Consider the following 15,765-nt stretch of genomic DNA (forward strand, 5'->3'; position numbering starts at 1 on the left):
TGGGCACCGACCTTTAGGGACCACAACTTTGCTATAAGCCTATGTGTCAGTTATAGGAGGCAAGGATTTCTGGGAAATATTTTTGTTCACTGGCCTAGAATTTTAACCCTTTCCATGTGTTCCAATGGAATCATTAGGAAATATGTCTTTAGGAAGAAGGACCCCAGAGGAAGAGGTGCAAGTAATTTGACTTCCTGCTAAGTCTCTGTCATTTACCTTCCATTATGATAGCAAGGATGCTGTAAATTCAATAAATTTGTAAAGATGAAAGAGTCAGGTCAACTATAAAAATGCCTTGAAAATGCAATCGAATGATTCCTTCATTTCGTTTCAATATAGAAAAGAGAACAGGGTCACTGTTCTCACAGTATTCACCTGTGGGGAGGGGACGCTGGAAGCCAGCATTGATACCAGGAGTCGTGGGACCTGAAGCCTCTCTCGGGACACCTACTTTAGGCTTAAGAACAAGAATCTCACTTTCTTGATAGTTCGGGCATCCCCTGCTCTAGTTTCTGGACCCAACACAGAGCCTCATGAGTTCAATTATTGCAACAATACAAACCTGCTATCAAACAGACATATGGTAGGACTTCTACCAAGCTGGGCATTGCAGTCTTTGTTGCTATAGAGATTTGCTCATCCTACCAGAACGGAGCCATGGTCTCCTTTTTCCACAGCACCCAGTCTCCAGGGTTACTAACTCCTGTCACAGCTACAAAGATGATGAGAGGCACATGACATGCCATAATAGGTCCCGCTCAAAAGGCAGACAGACATGAGCTCGAGTTTCCCTTCTACATCTTGTATCAGACCGTGTTACAAGACCTTGTTATCAGACCACGGGACCGCCCTTGCCCTTTTCTTCTCATTTTTTCATCTGTAAAAAGGTGTCGATAATCCATCCCTGGTAGCTGTTCACAGGGTTAAGGAGTGGATGTAAAGTGTTGGCATGTAATAGGTGTGTGATGAATACAAGGTCCCTCTAGCTTCTCGGCAAGGTACTAGTTCAAGTGAATGGCTCCCATGTGGCAAGCCATGCATATGCTAGGGAGTAACAGTGCCACAAGCACACATTAACTACTGCGCCACAAACAGAATAACAGGGTGGTAGAGCCGCATCTGATCAAGAAGTGACAGGCTTGAGGGCTCGTGAGAAATCATTTCCAGATTGTGAAGCTGCCAGAGAAGCTTTCTCCCCTCCAAGCAGCCTACTATGTTCTACGGTCCTGCTGGGATTCCACATGCTGCTACTGTCTCTCCGCATCCCACCTCTCCTACTAGGCAAATGATTTTTTCCCCATCCAGTGATACCAACTGCTGAGCTTAGTGGCTGCTCCTGGTATTCTCTGAAACACGCAGGGGCCATTTCTGTCTCCAGCTTGAGAGCAACAGCCCACAGTGTTCCCCCTCCTGCGATCATCACTCTTCCCCATTTGGAAAGCTTTCCAACCTAGCTCATACTCCATTCTCACAACTCCCTGCTTAGGGCTTCTAAGAGTCCCCTCCAAGGATCCCTGACTGTTTAACAAAAGATAGAAAAAGCCAGGGCAAGTGACTCGCTTAAGATCAGCCTGCAGGTTCATGGGCAAGAAAGCCGGGAGTCCTAGTCATGGGCTCACTCTCGTTGCCAGATGTGCAGTTTTGAAATCCGTTTAAGCCCGCGACGCCAACTCCAGCACGGGGAGCGGAACTCAAGGGTAGAGCTGCTTGCCTAGTCTGCCAAAGGCTGCTATGCTCAACACCCAGTACTGCATTAAGTAAATGAATGAACAGCAAGTACAATGTCAAGCGTAGTGGTGTTCACCTGGAATCTCAGCACTGGGGAGGCTAAAGCAGGAAGAGCAGGAGTTCACGACCACTCTTGGCTGCAAAAGGAGCTCGAAGTCAGCACGAAGTACAAAGTAAGACTACATTTCAAAAATAAATAAGGACGCAAATAACAGTTCCACACTGGTAGAATTGTGGAAAGGTATCGAGTGTATCTAAAAGAAAGAGTGGCGAAGGAGGGAGACTAGAGGAGGAAGGTTTCGGAGAAGAGATGACATTAGACAAGGACGAACAGGGAGTCGCCACAAGACAATAGTGGTTGGAAGCTACACTCCAAGCAGAGGAAAACAATTTCAGCAAATCACAGAAATGGTGAATGGGTGACTTTGGGAAAGAAGAAGCCATTCGAAATTACTGCATCATCAAGTGTAGGGTGAGAAGGGACGGCAGGTGAGATTGGGGAAACAGGCAGGCTCCAGGCATGGAGGTCACTAAAATGTGCCAAGGAACATACGCTTTATCTCAGAAACTGTTTTCTGCTCAAAGTTCAAGCATTATTTTTTCAGTTTCTCAACTTTAGCCTTTTCCACGCAGCGAGAATTCTATTAATCATTTTATCCAAAGAGACTCACTTTACAAGTGCTTAACCTTACCCTAATAAAAACTATGGGAAACCAGAGTTTGATACACTATGTAGACTTTTCTAATATGCGTTACAATGCCTACAGAACTGAAAGGTAAGAGCTTTCTTCCCCAGCATCCACGATAATCCTCAGGCCACTTGGGATCTACCTCCACAGCACGGAAACAGTCTTGATACTCCCACTCCAAAGTTAGCAAGGTTCGGACCCACCACAAGAAAGTACTACGGTGGCTATTAGGTTAGCTAAGAGAAGGTCAGAGGCAAAGGCCAGGAGTCAGTCCTAGAGCAGACAAGAGTGGACACTGGCAGTGCACAAAAGGAACGGGGGCTATGTCTCAGGAAAAGTCTTAGCAACAAATGATTGTCAGGTAGAGGTCTGGGTGGATGCGCAAATAAAACAGTGAAATCAGTAAGAATAGAGCGACGGATAAGTCCTAGGTTCTTAGTTTGCTTTCCTAGAAGGATGCTGATGCCATTAAGAGAAAAACCGGAGAAAGGGAACCAAGAAGGCAAAGGGTGGAGCAAGCTGTGCTCAGCGAGTGTGGGTACTCCTGGGACATTAGGTTGGAACTGGAGCAGTGTTAGTCTTGGCAGGAGAGGGAGATACAGGGGTCAAGCCTATAGAGTGGTTTCTTCAGGGTAGCCTAGGTTGCTAAGGGAGAGGTGCAGAGTGGGAGGAAAAGCAGGCCTAAGCCACAGCTCTGAGGACAGGACACTTTCTTCTAATGATAGGAGAAGGAAGGAAGGCTTTCCTGGTCACTGCAGGGCTTCCCATAGGCAGGCTCTCAGCTTTTCGCTAAGAGCATGGCTGATTGCACCTTTCTCCTTCTGAGCAGCCTGTGAGGCTCTATGGGCAAGGGATGGGCAACTGAACACTTACTCTTTAGGTCTGCCCAGTGGGAGGGAGTTTTTCCTGCAGGCTTCTGGGGCTGCCTAGAGACAGCAAGTGAGCAGGCATGGTCCTCTGTCAGGAGGTGGAGGGTACTAGGGAGAGAGAAGGGGCCATGAGGCCACCTCCTCATGCTGCCAGAGGCTGCTCTGGTAGCTACTGCCTAGCAGGATGACCCTGGGCTGGGACAGACATTAAAAACACAAAGCAACTGCTAAGAAATGAAACAACAGCCAGTAACTGCCCACATTTTGAACACTGGCAAGTGGAAAACTCTCCTCCAGTTCCTGGACAAAGCTGCACAAAACATCACCATGTAATGCCTGCAGGTCCTGAGCCTCCAGTTCCATGGCAGAGAAGAGAGATGCTACAAGGTGGTGGCTAGGCCATTTACCTGCTAATATAGCCTTAAAAGAGTGTTCTCAGAATATTACAAAGAAAAGCCAATACTCAGAATCTTGTCCTTGACTTAGTCCGCCAAAGGAGCCAATTCAGTGTACCCAGAAGTCAAAGCAATAAATACTCTTCTTAGCAGGCTCCAGGAGTGAGGCTCATCAGCATGGCCTCTTGACCTTCTTGTAGCTGCTCCCCGTCCCCCCTGCAAACCTCCTGCAAGCTCCTCCACTTCTAGAGCTGCCACTATAACCAGCCTTAGACAACTACGGTCACATCCACAGCCAGCAGAGCCCCAGGACCAGATAGAGACATCCTCTGTGCTTGAGAATGGCACTGACCCATCTACTACTTTCTACGCTAAACTTGGGCTACACTTGGCAGAAACTTCCCTTTCCTTCCCATTGACCTGGATAGTGGATGAAAGCTTCCCAAATGGGCACAGAGGAAACTCTGGGCTCTTCTGGGACTCTGTGTGAGGGGGAGGGAAAAATGGGGTTCTGCCAAGAGAGCAGGGCTGAGGGTGCAGCTCAGTGGTGGTGTACTTTGCTGAATATGTCTGAGGCCCAGGTTCCAAAAGTGGGGGAAGGGGATAAAAGTTAAGTTGTTAGGGGTAGGAATAAAACAGTTTTCTCCCACAGTCCTCTTGCAGTGCAAAGGCAAGCTAGCAAAAGTTGTCTCCACACCCTAATCCCCACACTGTGAGGTTTAGGAAGAAGTTGTTGGGGGAAAACTATGCCAGCACCCTTGAGTCCACCTCTGGAGGGACACAGAGGACAAAGAAGAGCACATTGAAAGTAGGAGGACAACAGACTCCAGACTGTCCAATGCGCCCCTCTGTCCACGCAAGTCCAGTATCTCAGTAAGGGCTGGGGCCAGGAGGTGGGGGGCAGGGCATTACACAGCAAGAAACAGCCTCATTTGGCTCACTCAGAGCAGGCAGCAGCTGAGGTAGAGCCCGGAGAGGTGTAGGTGCACACGTGTGGGGCGGGGCTGGGGGCTGGGAGAGCCGGAGGTTTGAATAACAAAGGAGACTCCTGAAGGGTAAGCCGTGCAAGGCTCCAGGGAGAAAGCACAGTGCTAGCAATAAACTTCAGTCGCTGGCGCTCCAGCCACCCTCCAGAGGCTGCAAGGAGTTGCTGGCTAAGGAGCCAGCTCCTGCCTGCTCAGGGAGCTCAGACTTATGCAATTCAGCCTGGTACTGGAGTAAGGGAGCTGGGAGTTCACCCCGAATCTCCCTCAGGCTCTCTCCCCGCCCCCTGCCAGCCCCTGCAAGTCACGCCAAAGGTCAGGGGCCCTGTGAGCCAGGGAGGCCCTGGCTAGAGAAGCCCGGGGAAAAGGAGGGAAGGAAAGAGAGTACCTGTTGCTGAATGCATCCTGCTGCTTTGGCTCTTACTCCTCGGTTGCTTGTGGTGAGAGTTGCCCATCATTCTGTTCTGGACTGGCAGCCACCGCGGCCGCCGCGCCACCGCCTCCTTCTCCTTCTCCTCCTCCTCCTCCTTCTCCTCCTCCTCTTCCTCCTCCTCGACCTGTGCTCCTCCCCAGGTGCTTACATCACCTCAGCTTTGCTTCTTACACACATGGCTCTTCCAAATCCCACTTGTGCCCTTGGCACAGTATTGTCCAGATCTGAACCTCTTACTTGGACTAGAGCCTGCTAGGGCTCTTCTCTCTCTCTCTCTCTCTCTCTCTCTCTCTCTCTCTCTCTCTCTCTCTCTCTCTCTCTCTCTCTCTCTCTCTCTCTCTCTCTCCCTCTCCTCCCTCGCTCCCTTCCTCCCTCTCTATCCCCTCCCCCTTGCTCAGCGCTCCTGTCAGGTCTAGCAGCCCAGGTTCCAAAAAAGAACCCTAGCAAACCCTGAGTGCAAGCCCCACCTCATCCGAATCTGCACATGGGGCCAGCCCCCGCAACCCCCGGGACCCGACTCGTTTGCCCTTACTGTCCCTGGCTGCCTCTGCTCTCAGAGCTGTCATTCCTGCTGCCGCTTGCTCTCTGGATCTGCAGAAGCTTGCAGGAGCGAGGGGCCAATAACAGAGCCTCATCCATGAGTGTGACAAGGACCAGTGAAGGAATGTGCTACCCAGGAATTCTAAGTGACACAGCTCCCTGTTCCACTGGGGGACGGATCCAGTTCTGTGACAGCTGCCAGTGCGTTCTGGGCGCCAGTCCTAAGAGAAACCTGAAGAAATTTGGGCAAAGCATGAGGCTTCCAGGCTGCAGGCTTGGCGCTAGCACACCCAGACGCCTCTGGAATGCCCAATGCGGCCACCAGGGTACCTGCTTCCTAGTCAGACACACCTGAAGCCTCACTCCACTCTCCCCTCCCTTGCCTGCTTTGCCTTCCCATGGGAGGGCAGAGCCAGCAGCCCAGAGATTCACAGACTGGAACTGGGACCCTCGGCAGCCAATGAGAAGGCTCTTTTCATGTCCCACAGAAAATCCATGCGCGCGCCGCATGCGCGCGCTCTCACACACATATGCAGCAGCCTGTCGCGAGTGCTGCAGCCCTGTGGGATAAGTGACAAGGGGCAGGTGGTGCTGGCTCAGCAGCCTGTTCCAGCCCCACAGTCTGGCAGTAAGCTAGGGCCATCGGTCCTGAAATCAAGTCTGCAGGAGCCAGACAGCCCTGAGTCACTTAGGCGAGTAGTAAGACTGTTCAGTGCTGATGTCATCAGACACAGAGACAGGGGTCCCGTCTGTCATAATCACAGCCACAGAGCATTGTGGGCGTGGGTCAGAGCTTTCTGATTTGGGGACAAGACATCTAAAATGAGATCCATTCACACATCTGTCCACATTCCCTCTATTCAACTGTTAATTTAGGCGTTCTGAGAACAGTTCCTAGGCATCTGCTCTACCCAAGCCCTATGCTATTAGTAGGGGCAAGGGGCATAAGTCACCTAGGAGGGGCGACTGACACCTCAAAAGGCGATGACAATAAAGAGAAGAATTAACGGAGTTAAAGGAAAATCAGAGAAAAAAATGCTTCCATCTGGAAGGGCTGAGGTGTACATTAGGCAGGATGAAGAGGTGACTAGAAAAAGAAAGAGCATACTGGTAACCCAGGGACAGCAAGCTCCAGGGACCCAGCTGACAAGGGTCTCTTCAAGCTTCAGCAAATTCACAAACATCCCTCATACTATTGACCTAGCAAGGAAGAAAGTGCAAAAACAAAAACAAAACACCAAAGTGCAACAAGATGAAACCCCTCCTTGGGCTTTGCAGCTCACTGTGGAATGTGACAAGACGTCTCCAATGTCACCAACAGGAGACCAAAGTAGGCGTTTAAAATAGGGAAAGAGCCCCAGAGCAAGTAGGAAGTACCCAGAGTGAAGCATCTTGGGAAAATAGATTTATGAATGTGATTTTTGCAAATCATGGAGATTAATGAACCTGGTAAAAATCCTGAAGGTGATAAGTGAATAACTGAAATTTGGGAAACATTTGGTTCTTGTTTTTTTAAAATATCTTTATGCTAGGTCTTAAGTACGAGTCTTTGGAGGTTCAAAATTGTAAAAATGGACTAAAATTAAGCTCAGAGAAACCTATAAAGGTGATCATGGCATTGTGAGTTAATTGCAGAGTGTGAGGCACATTCTGAAAGTTGAAACAGAATAAAATTCAACTGAGTCGTACACATGGGACTCTAGATTATATCCTCAATGAAGTGAGGGAGCATGAGCAAAAAAGATGAGGTTTGAAAGTGTTCAGAGAGAAGATGGCAAGAGGGGATGAGGAATGGATGGATGGATGGATGGATGGATGGATGGATGGATGGATCGATGAACACAAACTGAATACACTTGTGTACTCATTGCTCTGAGCCAGAAGTTGAATACAGGGTTGGAGAATTGGTTCAGTGGTTAAGAGCACTGGCTGCTATTGCAGAGGACCCAGGTTCAATATCTAGCATCCACACGGTGGCTCATAACCATCTGTGACCCCAGTTCCAGGGGAGCTGATGCTCTCTTCTGATCTCCTTGAGTGCCAAACACACATGCAGTGCAATACATACGTTCAGGCAAAATACAACATAAAATAAAATGAACCAATGTAGTACAAATTTTAATTTAAATATGACTAGGGACTCCAGAAGCCGGCCCCAAAGCATTTTTTTTTTCAGTGCTAGGGATGGAAACCAGGGCCTGGTGAGCAAGGTAAGTGGCTGACCACTGGCTACATCCTCAGCTCTTCAAAGTACAGTTCAAATTCATCATCACAAATCTTTCTCACCACAGCCCTGTTGGACAGGTGTTGCTCAAATTCACTCTACCGAATCCGAATAGAGGCTAAGAGACCGGGACAGCTTGGTCAAGATCTCTATATAACCCTACTGGCTGGAAAGAAGATATTCAAAAGAGACTCATGTGCCCATCCCCTTGGCAATCAGATGATTGAGACAATAACCCCAAGCAACTGGAATTTCCTCAAGAAGACCATGCTATAAAGTGGAAAGATGAAGTACTGGTGTCCGCCAAAAGGAAGAATTTGTCTCGCAGCGCAAAATTTCACACACTTCTCACAACTAATCAGACTCCCTTTCTGGATAGAGACTGGACCATTTATGAGTCAGTACTGTGTGGGAGCAGGCCTGGGACAGGACTGATTAGTTATCGTGTTCGCCAGTTTGTCAACTTCACACACATTAGAGTCTCTTGGAAAGAGAATCCTCAGCTGAGAAAGTGCCTCCATTAAATTTGTCTGTAGATAGATCTGCAGGGCCATTTTCTTGATCAGTGATTGATGTGGGAGAGACCTATCAGTGGGGAGGAGTGCCATCCCTAGGCTGGTGGTCCTGGGGTGTATAAGAAAGCAGGCTGAGCAAGTCATGGAGAACAAGCCAGTAAGCAGCACCCCTCCGTGGTTCCTGCCTCTCTTCCTGTTTCAGCTCCTGCCCTGACTTCTTAGTGATGGACTGTGACCTTGGATGTGTAAGCCAAATAAAACTATTCCTCCCCCAGGTTGGGTTTGTTCAATGTTTTAGCATAGCAACAGAAACTAGGACAGTTATGTACACCTCTTGCCCTCTATTTAAACCTAAAACCCTGATACTAGGACCCTGCAGATGGACTTGGGGACAGATGATTCCTTTATTTGTTGTTCTTCCCAATGAGGTTATACTGAAATCCTTTCCCTATTTTCAACATTAATATTCTCTCTCTCCCTTCCTCCCTCTCTCCTTCCCCTTTTCTTTTCTCTCTCTCTCTTTCTCTCTCTCTCTCACCTCTCCTCTGAGACTGAGTCTCACAATATAGCCCAGACTGACCTGGGATTCACTATATGGACCAGGCTAGCCTTGAACTCACAGAGTTCTTCCTGCCTCTGCTTCCTGAGTGCTGGGGTTAAAGTTCGGCATCGCCGCACCAGGTTCTATTACTTGTCTCTTTAATCAGTATGAGAACCAGTAGCTGAGCCTAGCTTGTTATGGTTGCCAGGACCCAGGTTGTGACTCTATAAAATCTCTAGCAACACCTAGGAATTTCTTCTTCCTTTGGGTTTTTACATTTACTAAATTTGTTACGAGTTTAGAAAACAACACGAAGAGCAAAGATGTGTAGAGGCTGGACCCCTCCTTTCTCCTTGCATTCCTCATCATCCCTCTTAATCCTCATTTCATATGGAGAGCCTACACCCTGTGTCGCCCATGCTCACCTACTTTCTGTAAACCCCGCTACATCACTCTTCACTTTGGGAAGGCAATGAAAATACCTAACCTGTAAGCTATGGTAGTCTCACCTTCTCTAGCCTTGTTTTCTGAAGTCAAAGTCCAAAAACATGAAAGGGGAAATTCCAGAAATAAACAATTAGTTTTGGTGTGTGCCTTGTTCTGAGTAGCATAATATCTGCTTCTTAGCACTCTGGACCACTGGTGACTTACATCAATCTTTTGTCCATACACTGTGTCTTCTGCCTGCTCCTTAATCGCTTAGTGGCTATCTCAGTCCCAGCAACCCTTATTTTACTTAATAATGGCCCCAAATCCCAAAAAGAGTGATGGTCACTTAAATCTGCCCCCTCTCCACTCCTTGGCTCCTTCCTCTGTCCTTGTGATTGCCATCAAAAGAATCTGGATGAGAAGCACACATGTAATATAGAAGACAGATAGCATCTATTACAGAGTAGAGAAAAGCCAGTGACTAAGGGGATTTTTGTAGGACACACTCTCAAGCAGTGAGGGCGACAACAGTAAGAATGACTATCTGCTGAATTACATTTCAGGCAGGCTCTATAATATCTCTAACATTGTCTCTGGAACAGCTTTCCCAAGGGGTGCTTTCCTTTCTAGGTGATTGTCAGGCTCGTTGGGTCTCTTCAAGAGGGGGCAATGGTATACCCCTGCTCTTCATCAGAAAGCCTCCTACTCACAGTAATTTGATAAGGTTCAGGGATCCTGGAACCAGGTTTAGATAATTTCAATTAATGATCTGAGTGGTTCAGGATGCCACCCCTCCTTCTAGGCCAGAGATAAGAATCAGGTCCTGTTTGGATGATCAGGCTGCAGTTGAAACACTTGGTTTCACAAGCTGCTGGTATTAGACAGCAGTCCAGCCCTAATCCCTCTAAGCCTGCTAATATCTAACCAGCTACCTAACAATTTGGCTGTGCCAAAGAAAATCCACCAAGAGCTTCCGTGAAGCGAAAGTTCTCAAGTTAATGAGGGAAAGAGAGGCGCTGTGTGCCAAGGTTGCTAAAACTATGGTAAGAACAAATCTATCTGCAAAACCGTGAAGGAAGAAGAAATGCACGCAAAAGGAATTAAATTCGTGGGTGGAAGACATGAACAGAAAACGCGTTCCAACTGTTGCTGGCAACGTGTGGCATCAGAGCCATGGAGCCTATGAGAAAACTCCAGCAAGGAAGCTAGGAGGGGAGTGACATCAAGCCATGTTTCCCAAGTAAGGGCTGGTTACACAGATTCAAGAATAGGATTGGGCTGAAAAAATAGAAAAATGTCAGGACAGTCTGTCTACCAGCGAAGAAGCTGCTGTCTCATTTCTAGAGGAGCTGAAAAAGTTGATTAAGGAGAGGAGCTACCAGCCACAGCACGTGTGTCTGAGGTGCTGGGGTATCCAGCCCAGGCCCCAGTGGATGTCATGCAAGCACTCCAGCATTATGCTAGACCTCCAGCCTCAAAGCAAGCCTTCCACGGACAACTCTGGAAGAACAAACCCAGTAGAACCTACATTTGGTAAAATTGTAACAGAGTTGTTGGGACATGAGACTTGAAGAGAACAATTTCTGATTACAAAATCTTCCAAAAACACTTTGTTTAAAAAACCTTGACCTATGTATGAAATATCCCCAACCTTTGGCATCATCTCCTGACACCCAATCATTCCCCGCCCAAAAGGTGTGAGTGTGTGTGTGTGTGTGTGTATGTAAGAGGGGGCAGGGAGTGCCGTCTCGCTATTCACAACCATCAGCCTCCAAGTGCTGGGATTACAGGAGTGAGCCTACACGCCCAGCTCTCTTGACAAATTTCCAGGTCATAAGCAGTTTGACACCGTCAGAGTGTCTTCGTGATTCATGTCACTTGATCTCATCACATGGACTTTGAATTATCTCACCGCATCACAATAAAGGTAATCATGGCACAACGGGATGTGTTGAGAGACAGAGAACCTGTGGTCACAACACTTTATTATTGAATATTGTGTTTTGTTCTGTTAATGGTTATAGCTGTCAACCTCATGCTGAGCCCAATTTATAAATTAAAATGTTTCATAGGCATGTGTGTATTTATGAGGAAAAGAGCATAGTCTATTCATGGTCCAGTCTTAGTGGTATTTTTAAGATCCAGTAATGTACTCACCCTGTATAAGTGGGAACCATTGTACTGTAAGTCTTCCATGACATGATACCAGGCGCACAGTCAGTACTTGCTAAAATGTGTCCTCCTCTTCCTTTCTTACTGCTCCCCATGTGAGACTCCAAGCCCTATAGGCAGTTCCTCAAATTTTAGCTCAAATGCCACTATGCTCCCCCGAACCCTGCTCTTGCTCTGAGTACTTTTAGCGCTGGCTGTGTTACTTCTCCACAAGTCAGTGAGGTTTCCCTGCCTGCTAGTCCCTACTTCCTGGAGGGTTGTGTGGGAGTAGGGTGGCTTGAGGCTGCCCCGTGGGGATGGCCTGGCATAGACTATGCGTCAGTGAGCTTCTGTCAGTGAGAAGAGAGCACCCAGCCAGTAGCTAGTTAGGTCCTAGCCATGGGGCCAGCCACTCTTCCCTACAGCTCTTCCCCGATCTTCCTTCCCGGCGGCTCCTCTGAAAGCTTCACACGCTGCTCCCTGTGCCCCACATACTCAAATCTTCCAGCTTCTTGCTCATCAGAAAGGATATCTGGGATGCATAGGGTGTTGGTGGCTCTTCTGGCTGGTCCCCTGATCTGAAGTGACGGTCTGTGGAGTGGGACTAGCAAGGTTCACTTCCCTGATCACTATGCAAGTGCTGAGAGAGGAAGGGAAGGAGGGAAGAAAGGGGAGGAGAGAAAGAGAGGGAGGGAGGGAGAGAGAGAGAGAGAGAGAGAGAGAGAGAGAGAGAGAGAGAGAGAGAGAGAGAGAGAGACTGGGGGCCTGCACTTCTGTGGTGTCTTCATATAGAGTTTGAGTGAGGAATTTCCGGAATAAGCTCAGACTGAGTCAAACCAGGAGCAACCAAGTCTGGAGAGGAAGGTTGGAGGGAGAGGTGGGATACTTTGGCTAGTATATCCTGCCTCCAGTCCCACCATACTTGATGCTTCTGATACATCAGCAGAAGAGAGACAGAGAAATCTGGGCCTTGAAAGCAACACTGAGGGCCATGTCTCCAAAGTGAAAGAGATTAATATTCTTTGTTTGCCATCTCATCATCAGAGTCTCCGATCTCCAAGGATGGTGAAGGGAAGGGTGGAGAAGTGCGCAGGAAGGAGGCAGTCTGCTATCTCTAGACTGCCACCTGGATCCCCAAAACTGGGACAAGAGCCAGCCTGTCGCTGTTTTGTTCTCATTCTGTAATGCCCTGGCTCACGGGGCCCAATTAGAAGATGGAAAAATAGACTAGAGTAAGAGATTGAGCTAGAAAGTGGCCCGGCTGTGTCTTGGACCCAAGTTAACCATCTTTGAGACCAGGTTTTGGTCACACTGCTGGCCACACCTGCCGTGATCTGCACACACTTCACTTTGGTGTGGGGACTCTCAGGAAGTTTCATTGGTGCCACTGGATTCTGAGACACAGCTCAACTGTGACCCCAGTGGTCTACCAGTAGCCCATTCTATGGCTCATGGGTTGGATGCAAGCTTACTTACCCCTGGTCTGAGAGATTCTGCCCCATGGGGCCACAACCATAGCCCTAAAACGTGAAGCAGAGTATTCTCTCTCAGCCACGACCAAGTTTTCTCCTTTCTAGCACCAGAAGAACGCTTTCTCTCCCACTTTCAACTGTACTCATGAAAAGACAGCTTCATTTCTCAAGCCCCAACCCAAGCCCTTTCAGGATGTCTTCTCAGAGACTTGCTATCAGAATGGAGGGCACCTCTGCATAGCCACATCTGGGCCACCAAGTTTGGGTTCAATATAGATGTGCCCCAACAGGTTGGATAGCTTTTTGATATTTGCTAGCAGAAACAGACTTCCCCTCACACTAATGCCCCCAGTACGGTGTCTCAGAAAATGTGGCACACACTTGGCAAGTGATATGTGCTGATAGCGCAAAGGGTGATTTTAGAAGTATTTGCATGACCCGTAAATTTACATGTACGCTGGTATATAATAGAATCTAATAATAACAAAAATTGACTGTGTCAGAAAGGCCTAATTTGTTGGATATTTGTAGCAAAATTAAATCAGTTGGTTTAAAGACTAATAATGTGTGTTTGTAAACTGGACTGAACTACTCATAGAGTCGTCTGTAATAGTGCAGGGGAGGGCTCTGCAGTCCTGTTCCTGGTCCCATTCAGCATCTCAATCAGGGGAGACGGGACTGAGTACAAGATGTGTACTTGGTGATCAAGTGCGCACAGTCAGTGTGCACACTCTTTGGTGTATATGTTAATTGCCCATAAAGAATTTCTAGGGCTGCTGAGATGGCTCAGCAAGCAAAGATGCGTACTCCTCACGTCTGGTATATTAGCTACTTTTCTATTGCTATGCGACAACATCATGACCAAGGCATCTTATGGAAAAAAGGGCTTATTTGGGCTTACAGTACCAGAGGGATAAGAGGCTAACACCAAGCCAAATATGGTGGCGTATGCCTTTAATTCCAGTACTGAGGAGGCAGAAACAGGCAGATTTCTGTGAGTTTGAGGGCAGGCTGGATTATACAGTGAGTGACTATACAGCCAGAGCTACATAGTGAGACCCTGTCTTAAGAAAAAAAAAAGATCCGTTCACCATCATGAGAGAAAGGCATGGCAGCAGGCACAGATGGGAACTGGAGCAGAAGTTGAGGGCTCACACCTTGAATCCCAAGCACTGGGTGTACTTGGTGATCACCAGCCGGTGTGCACACTCTTTCGTGCATATGTTAATCACTCATAAGAAATTTCTAGCACAGAGCACAAAGTACAAACTAGGAATGCTGTGTGGCTTTGAAACCTCAAAGCCCACTCCCAGGGACAAACCTCCTCAAGCAGTGCTATGAACTGGGGAACAAGTATTCAAAATTCTGGCTCATGCCATAGGGGACATTCTCATTCAAGTCACCATACCTGGAGAGTCCTGAGTTTGATCCCTAGACTCCACACAGAGGTAGAAGGAGCGTGGTAACTCCACAACAGAGTCCTCTGACCTCTACATGCATGCTGTTTTCCTCTCTCTCTCTCTCTCTCTCTCTCTCTCTCTCTCTCTCTCTCTCTCTCACACACACACACACACACACACACTTTAAAAAATTGAAGCATGTTCTATAAAAAAGTGCCCGAGATCCAGTAGCATCTACTCAGTAGAAGCTGAATACTTTATAATTGAGACCCAATCAGCTAGGAGGGCAGGGACATCATTACTACCCATAGAAAGAGTGGGCAGGTCTGCAGAATGTGGGTTTGGTGAAGGCGGTGGAACTGTAATTTGGAATGTTTCAAGTTTTGGCTCCTGCCCCCGTAAGAAAGCCAGAGAGTTTTGGAGAACGGGCACTGTAAGGAGCAGGCCAAGGATCCCATGGTGGTAAACAAGCACTCCTTACAATGGCTAAGCAGAGAAACAGGCACAAAACAAGGATGGCTGGACGTTCCACAACTTTGGGCCAGCCCTAGCCTCTCTGAGCCCCAGTTAGTTTCTATCTTGGCAGTGAAACAATGGGCCTGCTTGCTCCCTCAGTGGTCTCTCGACTCAGACACTTGGGGGGGGGTCGTGGGTACTGATGCTGATCAGCAAGTATGACACCCACCACACTCAAGGCACCATTCTGCTTACAGAGAACACACCAATGGGAGAAACACCAGCCTGTGTTCAGGAAGTCCCTGACCCCAGTCTTCCCCATACATGCTTGCCTCTGGGGATGGAAAAAGGCCAAGCTCCAGAGTCAAAGGTTCTCTGGAGACTTGCAAAAGAAACTCTCCTGGAGCCAGGCAGTGGTGGCGCACACCTTTAATCCCAGCATTTGGGAGGAAGAGGCAGGTGGATCTCTGTGAGTTCAAGGCCAGCCTGGTCCACATAGAGAGCTCCAGGACAGCTAGGGCTGCACAGAGAATCCCTGTCTCCAAAAAACAAACAAACAAGCAAAAAAACTCCTAGAAGTGGAAAGTTGCAAGTCTCTCTGAAGAACTGAACTAGCAGGGCCATTTGTGAAAAAGGGCAATATATGTGCTGGAAGAATGGCCCCCTCCATCCCTACCTTAATCCCAAGGCATTCAGCCTCTAATACCCTGATCTAGAAATCTACACTGGCCCAGCCCAGTGGATCTGTATCACGCTGCCAACAGTCTGCTTATTTGTTTCCTACTGGTCGTGTTCTCCAAGTATTTTTAAGCCTGTGCTCCAAGATATGTGTATTTATATATAAACTATATATATGTAATATTGTGCTAATTGGGTTTTAAAATGATAAAACATAGGCAAATATGGAAATTAAAATGCTAAAATGAGTGTTAATAGAAAC

General features: G+C 47.9%; 1 protein-coding gene across 4 annotated transcripts in view; it reads right to left on the reverse strand.

The window, feature by feature from the left end:
• Positions 1–15,765, reverse strand: part of Nhsl2 (NHS like 2) — a 284,290-nt gene that overhangs the window by 86,989 nt on the left and 181,536 nt on the right. For 2 of the 4 annotated variants that reach the window (XM_075956768.1, XM_075956767.1), the window contains exon 1: positions 5,053–5,350. The exons of the other annotated variants lie outside the window; for them this stretch is intronic. In XM_075956768.1, the coding sequence (XP_075812883.1) occupies positions 5,053–5,122 (70 nt within the window). In that variant the 5' untranslated portion in view covers positions 5,123–5,350. Of the gene's footprint in view, positions 1–5,052; positions 5,351–15,765 lie in introns of those variants that run through there. 4 annotated transcript variants of the gene reach the window in all.

This window comes from Microtus pennsylvanicus, chromosome X, assembly GCF_037038515.1.
Source record: "Microtus pennsylvanicus isolate mMicPen1 chromosome X, mMicPen1.hap1, whole genome shotgun sequence".
NCBI lineage: Eukaryota > Metazoa > Chordata > Mammalia > Rodentia > Cricetidae > Microtus > Microtus pennsylvanicus.